Source organism: Peromyscus eremicus, chromosome 8b (genome assembly GCF_949786415.1).
Source record: "Peromyscus eremicus chromosome 8b, PerEre_H2_v1, whole genome shotgun sequence".
Taxonomy (NCBI): Eukaryota; Metazoa; Chordata; class Mammalia; order Rodentia; family Cricetidae; genus Peromyscus; species Peromyscus eremicus.
Genome location: NC_081424.1, coordinates 8,058,024 through 8,065,764, shown reverse-complemented (window position 1 = coordinate 8,065,764; position 7,741 = coordinate 8,058,024). Strand labels below are relative to the sequence as shown.

General features: G+C 56.9%; 1 protein-coding gene across 1 annotated transcript; it reads right to left on the bottom strand.

The window, feature by feature from the left end:
• Positions 1-243: 243 nt before the first annotated feature.
• LOC131918750 (homeobox protein Mix.2-like) lies at positions 244-7,441 on the bottom strand (the record flags this gene model as incomplete). Its single annotated transcript, XM_059272954.1, has 4 exons — positions 244-267; positions 1,794-2,240; positions 4,385-4,831; positions 6,995-7,441. Coding segments are annotated over 4 exons (1,365 nt in total), but the record flags the coding sequence as incomplete, so codon positions are not given.
• Positions 7,442-7,741: the final 300 nt, after the last annotated feature.

The window sequence follows — 7,741 nt, the reverse complement described above, 5'->3', positions numbered from 1 at the left end:
ATGATTGTTTTGAACACTGCCTAAGCCTTAGCAGAAAACCCTAATGATAATTAATTTTGAAAGGTTATTTGTAAAGTAGAATTCTTTCTTTCACTGGGGACAAGAGCACAGCTTGACAATATACAACATCGCAGAATAAAATGCCTACCTTCTATAGGTAAATAGGTTGCAAAAAGTGAGTTTTGCAACTCTGTGGGTTTGTTGTCCTGAATACCTGAGTAGTCAGGCAACATCTTGGGCTGCTTAGCACATCTCTGATGTCTGGAACTGCAAGGAGACAGACAGTTCAGCCCTGGAGGGCAAGGTATCCCAAACGCCTTGAGGTAATCAAAATAAAACCTCTGCACTGAAGGTGTCCCAGACACCTGGAGCTGTTAGGCAGAGTTCTGATGGCTACAACTCCAAAGAAGATGCCCAACGCTGAAAGAGAAAATTATCTGACTTCCCAGGAGAGTCAGGCCTGGAACTGCTTCAGGAGGGAAGGTTATCCTGATTCTTTGGGAAAGTCAAGATATTCCTGTTATGGTGGGGGATGGTCTCCCGCAGAATATACAATTTTAGCTCCAATTCTGGAAAACCACTACAGCTGAGTTTTGCTCAGTCCCCTCTGAAGAAGGATTTTTAGCAGAGCTAGAATATCACAGGAGCTTCCGGGTCCGTGTGTGGATAACATGAGTGGAATGCTTGCCTTAGGTGCACTTGCATTTCATGGCAGACCTAGGGAGGCAGAAGCAGGTGCATCCCTGTGGTTTGGGGGCAGGATGGGTGTACCTAAGGATATCAAGGAAATTGCCTCACAAAAAGTAATATATAAATAAATAAAAATAAATAATAAATAAAAACAAAAAAGTGGTGGAGGGGCACAGGTAAGAGGAAGGAACATGAAACACAAATATCGGTTGTTCGTTTTCTGTGCACATAGGGTGGACTGTGTTTTGGGATGGTCTGTGCTATCAGGTCTTCAGAGCTGAGTCTTTCAAGAAGAGTCAAGAGATTTTGGGAGGTTCCAGTGTGCTGTGGAGCAGAGCTTGTGGCAGAGTGTGTTGTTTTGGAAGCTGTGACATGGTGGTGACTGTGTAACAGACTCCTCTGTACTGAGTTCCATGGAGGCCTTAGAAGGCCTTTTTTGGGCTTGGGTGCTGTCCGCTCCTCCTGCCAGGCTCTCGGCCTTGGCCCGCCACTGGGGAACACAGGTAGTAGGTGCTTGGTGAAGTCAACTTGAACGCAGGTCCAGTGATGATAGGAATGGGGCACGAGGTTCAAGGAAGCCTTGCTGTGTTTGCGAACAGATCCAGCAGGAGGGTCCGGTATTCTTCTTGGTCCAGAGGTAGCTCAAGTGTTGGGTTAATGTCCTCCCACGGGACGTGGGGATCCAGAGTGTCCTGGGCTTGCTGGTCAGCCTGGAGTTGCGGCAGCAGTTGGTCAAGCATGAGCTCGACATCGTCCACAGTGAAGGTGTCCATTGCCACCGGGTGGGGTTTCCGGTCGTCGTCGTGGCATGGTCCCGAGGGCTGTGCAGCTGCAGGCGAGGACACTGGGAAGGAGGCCGGTGGGGAGGGCAGACTCCAAGTCTGGACGCCCACGCCTAGTGCAGAAGCCGGTGGCAACAGGCCGTCTTGGGCACGCTGCTCCGTCTCCCTGGGGCTGCAAGGTGGTCCTTCAGGCTCGGCATTGGGCGCAGGAGAAGGCGATGGCTGCGGCGGCTGCTGCGGCTGCGGCATCTGTGGCGGTGGCGGCGAAGCCAGGGAGTCTTGACCTCGAACTCTGCCCCTGCCACCGCCAGGGTGGCGCGCTCTCCGGTTTTGGAACCAGATGGAGATGGTGTCCTCAGGCAAACCGGTCTCTTGGGCGAGCTTCACCATGGCACCATATTTCGGGCTTGCTTCGTCCTCATATGCCTGGAGCAGGATCCTCAACTGTGCCGGGCTGAGTCGAGTGCGACGCCTGGTGCGTCGCTCTGCGGGTCTGCTTCTTCCACCTCGTGCCCTGGCACCAGGCCCTTTGGGTCGTTGCTGAGGGGACGCTAGCCCGCTTGGTCCCGCCGACCCCTCGGGGCCTTGGAGGCCCCGCCCCTCCCTGGTGCGATTTCGGCGGTTCTGGAACCACACGCGGATGCGGGACTCAGGCAGCCCCAGTTCCCTGGCCAGGTCCTGCCTGGCCCTGAAACTTGGGTAAGGGTTCTCCGCGAAAGCTGCCAGCAGGGCGTCCTGCTGCCCGGCTTTCCAAACAGTCCTTTGGCGCCTGGATGCCAGGGCCCCAGTGCTGTCCCCCAGATTGCTGCTGCTGCTGCTGCTGCTTGTGCTGCGATCTTCCATCTGGCCAAGGTAGCCTTGCCAGGACTCCTGCCTCTGGCGAGTCTAAGCAGGACCGCTCAGGAGGAGAGCTCCAGCATGGAGTGAGTGCCTCCAGGCTTGGTCCCTGGGACTTTTATGCTTGCCTACTTGCGGGCGGCCCTGCCCACTAACCCGATCTCTGGCGCCTGGCTCAGCAGCCTGGGATTGAAGGCCCACCGGGTGGAGGAGGGGGAGGAGTTGGGGTTGGGGACCGGGGCCTCAGCCCGCTTGCTCCCTGGAAGGTCAGCCCAGATCTCCACAGGTCCAGAGCACGCCACCTTCGCCAAAGGGACCTTGGAGAACCTCTCCGTGGAAGACACAGGCAGGACCCCTCCACTTCTTGCCTGAGGACTCTGACTACGGATTTTGCTAAAACCCATCCTAAAGCAGGTTAGCCCCACCCTAAAGCAGATTAGCCCCACCCTAAGGCTGCTTTGCCTGAAACCAGTGGGTGGCCTTTCTCTGCCCAAGTTGACCCACTGTGCCATGAGAAACAAACCATGCAGAGTCTGCCTGTGTGGAAATTGACATCGATAGGGATTGGGGAGGACAAGGAGGAGTAGGAGGAAGACGAGGAGGACGAGGAGGAGGAGGACGAGGAGGAGGAGGAGGGAGCCAGACCAAGGCTTCAGATAGGCTGGCAGGGACACACAAACACACACACACACACACACACACACAAACACACACACACACACACACACATACACACACACACACACACACACACACACACACACACACACACACACACATTCCACCCCAGTACTCTAGGAAGAAAACGGGAACTCTTTGCCAGGCACTGGTTTCAGGCAAAGCAGTTGTTTTCCAAAAGCTACAAGACTGGCCACCAGATGGCAGCTATCAGGGTTCTAGAGACTGTGAAGAGCAGAGGAGCTATGGAGTCCGTGTGTGGAGAACATGAGTGGAATGCTTGCCTTAGGTGCACTTGCATTTCATGACAGACCTAGGGAGGCAGAAGCAGGTGCATCCCTGTGGTTTGGGGGCGGGCTGGGTGTACCTAAGGATTTCCAGGACATTGCCTCACAAAAAGTAATACATAAATCAAAATAAATAAATCAATCAATAAATCAATAAAAAAAAAAAGTGGTGGAGGGGCACGGGTAAGAAGAAGGAACATGAAACACAAATATCGGTTGTTCGTTTTCTGTGCACATAGGGTGGACTGTGTTTTGGGATGGTCTGTGCTATCAGGTCTTCAGAGCTGAGTCTTTCAAGAAGAGTCAAGAGATTTTGGGAGGTTCCAGTGTGCTGTGGAGCAGAGCTTGTGGAAGAGTGTGTTGTTTTGGAAGCTGTGACATGGTGGTGACTGTGTAACAGACTCCTCTGTACTGAGTTCCATGGAGGCCTTAGAAGGCCTTTTTTGGGCTTGGGTGCTGTCCGCTCCTCCTGCCAGGCTCTCGGCCTTGGCCCGCCACTGGGGAACACAGGTAGTAGGTGCTTGGTGAAGTCAACTTGAACGCAGGTCCAGTGATGATAGGAATGGGGCACGAGGTTCAAGGAAGCCTTGCTGTGTTTGCGAACAGATCCAGCAGGAGGGTCCGGTATTCTTCTTGGTCCAGAGGTAGCTCAAGTGTTGGGTTAATGTCCTCCCACGGGACGTGGGGATCCAGAGTGTCCTGGGCCTGCTGGTCAGCCTGGAGTTGCGGCAGCAGTTGGTCAAGCATGAGCTCGACATCGTCCACAGTGAAGGTGTCCATTGCCACCGGGTGGGGTTTCCGGTCGTCGTCGTGGCATGGTCCCGAGGGCTGTGCAGCTGCAGGTGAGGACACTGGGAAGGAGGCCGGTGGGGAGGGCAGACTCCAAGTCTGGACGCCCACGCCTAGTGCAGAAGCCGGTGGCAACAGGCCGTCTTGGGCACGCTGCTCCGTCTCCCTGGGGCTGCAAGGTGGTCCTTCAGGCTCGGCATTGGGCGCAGGAGAAGGCGATGGCTGCGGCGGCTGCTGCGGCTGCGGCATCTGTGGCGGTGGCGGCGAAGCCAGGGAGTCTTGACCTCGAACTCTGCCCCTGCCACCGCCAGGGTGGCGCGCTCTCCGGTTTTGGAACCAGATGGAGATGGTGTCCTCAGGCAAACCGGTCTCTTGGGCGAGCTTCACCATGGCACCATATTTCGGGCTTGCTTCGTCCTCATATGCCTGGAGCAGGATCCTCAACTGTGCCGGGCTGAGTCGAGTGCGACGCCTGGTGCGTCGCTCTGCGGGTCTGCTTCTTCCACCTCGTGCCCTGGCACCAGGCCCTTTGGGTCGTTGCTGAGGGGACGCTAGCCCGCTTGGTCCCGCCGACCCCTCGGGGCCTTGGAGGCCCCGCCCCTCCCTGGTGCGATTTCGGCGGTTCTGGAACCACACGCGGATGCGGGACTCAGGCAGCCCCAGTTCCCTGGCCAGGTCCTGCCTGGCCCTGAAACTTGGGTAAGGGTTCTCCGCGAAAGCTGCCAGCAGGGCGTCCTGCTGCCCGGCTTTCCAAACAGTCCTTTGGCGCCTGGATGCCAGGGCCCCAGTGCTGTCCCCCAGATTGCTGCTGCTGCTGCTGCTGCTTGTGCTGCGATCTTCCATCTGGCCAAGGTAGCCTTGCCAGGACTCCTGCCTCTGGCGAGTCTAAGCAGGACCGCTCAGGAGGAGAGCTCCAGCATGGAGTGAGTGCCTCCAGGCTTGGTCCCTGGGACTTTTATGCTTGCCTACTTGCGGGCGGCCCCGCCCACTAACCCGATCTCTGGCGCCTGGCTCAGCAGCCTGGGATTGAAGGCCCACCGGGTGGAGGAGGGGGAGGAGTTGGGGTTGGGGACCGGGGCCTCAGCCCGCTTGCTCCCTGGAAGGTCAGCCCAGATCTCCACAGGTCCAGAGCACGCCACCTTCGCCAAAGGGACCTTGGAGAACCTCTCCGTGGAAGACACAGGCAGGACCCCTCCACTTCTTGCCTGAGGACTCTGACTATGGATTTTGCTAAAACCCATCCTAAAGCAGGTTAGCCCCACCCTAAAGCAGATTAGCCCCACCCTAAGGCTGCTTTGCCTGAAACCAGTGGGTGGCCTTTCTCTGCCCAAGTTGACCCACTGTGCCATGAGAAACAAACCATGCAGAGTCTGCCTGTGTGGAAATTGACATCGATGGGGATTGGGGAGGACAAGGAGGAGTAGGAGGAAGACGAGGAGGACGAGGAGGAGGAGGACGAGGAGGAGGAGGAGGAGGGAGCCAGACCAAGGCTTCAGATAGGCTGGCAGGGACACACAAACACACACACACACACACACACACAAACACACACACACACAAACACACACACACACACACACACACATACACACACACACACACACACACACACACACACACACACACACACACACATTCCACCCCAGTACTCTAGGAAGAAAACGGGAACTCTTTGCCAGGCACTGGTTTCAGGCAAAGCAGTTGTTTTCCAAAAGCTACAAGACTGGCCACCAGATGGCAGCTATCAGGGTTCTAGAGACTGTGAAGAGCAGAGGAGCTATGGAGTCCGTGTGTGGAGAACATGAGTGGAATGCTTGCCTTAGGTGCACTTGCATTTCATGACAGACCTAGGGAGGCAGAAGCAGGTGCATCCCTGTGGTTTGGGGGCGGGCTGGGTGTACCTAAGGATTTCCAGGACATTGCCTCACAAAAAGTAATACATAAATCAAAATAAATAAATCAATCAATAAATCAATAAAAAAAAAAAGTGGTGGAGGGGCACGGGTAAGAAGAAGGAACATGAAACACAAATATCGGTTGTTCGTTTTCTGTGCACATAGGGTGGACTGTGTTTTGGGATGGTCTGTGCTATCAGGTCTTCAGAGCTGAGTCTTTCAAGAAGAGTCAAGAGATTTTGGGAGGTTCCAGTGTGCTGTGGAGCAGAGCTTGTGGAAGAGTGTGTTGTTTTGGAAGCTGTGACATGGTGGTGACTGTGTAACAGACTCCTCTGTACTGAGTTCCATGGAGGCCTTAGAAGGCCTTTTTTGGGCTTGGGTGCTGTCCGCTCCTCCTGCCAGGCTCTCGGCCTTGGCCCGCCACTGGGGAACACAGGTAGTAGGTGCTTGGTGAAGTCAACTTGAACGCAGGTCCAGTGATGATAGGAATGGGGCACGAGGTTCAAGGAAGCCTTGCTGTGTTTGCGAACAGATCCAGCAGGAGGGTCCGGTATTCTTCTTGGTCCAGAGGTAGCTCAAGTGTTGGGTTAATGTCCTCCCACGGGACGTGGGGATCCAGAGTGTCCTGGGCCTGCTGGTCAGCCTGGAGTTGCGGCAGCAGTTGGTCAAGCATGAGCTCGACATCGTCCACAGTGAAGGTGTCCATTGCCACCGGGTGGGGTTTCCGGTCGTCGTCGTGGCATGGTCCCGAGGGCTGTGCAGCTGCAGGTGAGGACACTGGGAAGGAGGCCGGTGGGGAGGGCAGACTCCAAGTCTGGACGCCCACGCCTAGTGCAGAAGCCGGTGGCAACAGGCCGTCTTGGGCACGCTGCTCCGTCTCCCTGGGGCTGCAAGGTGGTCCTTCAGGCTCGGCATTGGGCGCAGGAGAAGGCGATGGCTGCGGCGGCTGCTGCGGCTGCGGCATCTGTGGCGGTGGCGGCGAAGCCAGGGAGTCTTGACCTCGAACTCTGCCCCTGCCACCGCCAGGGTGGCGCGCTCTCCGGTTTTGGAACCAGATGGAGATGGTGTCCTCAGGCAAACCGGTCTCTTGGGCGAGCTTCACCATGGCACCATATTTCGGGCTTGCTTCGTCCTCATATGCCTGGAGCAGGATCCTCAACTGTGCCGGGCTGAGTCGAGTGCGACGCCTGGTGCGTCGCTCTGCGGGTCTGCTTCTTCCACCTCGTGCCCTGGCACCAGGCCCTTTGGGTCGTTGCTGAGGGGACGCTAGCCCGCTTGGTCCCGCCGACCCCTCGGGGCCTTGGAGGCCCCGCCCCTCCCTGGTGCGATTTCGGCGGTTCTGGAACCACACGCGGATGCGGGACTCAGGCAGCCCCAGTTCCCTGGCCAGGTCCTGCCTGGCCCTGAAACTTGGGTAAGGGTTCTCCGCGAAAGCTGCCAGCAGGGCGTCCTGCTGCCCGGCTTTCCAAACAGTCCTTTGGCGCCTGGATGCCAGGGCCCCAGTGCTGTCCCCCAGATTGCTGCTGCTGCTGCTGCTGCTGCTGCTGCTGCTGCTGCTGCTGCTGCTGCTGGTGCTGCGATCTTCCATCTGGCCAAGGTAGCCTTGCCAGGACTCCTGCCTCTGGCGAGTCTAAGCAGGACCGCTCAGGAGGAGAGCTCCAGCATGGAGTGAGTGCCTCCAGGCTTGGTCCCTGGGACTTTTATGCTTGCCTACTTGCGGGCGGCCCCGCCCACTAACCCGATCTCTGGCGCCTGGCTCAGCAGCCTGGGATTGAAGGCCCAC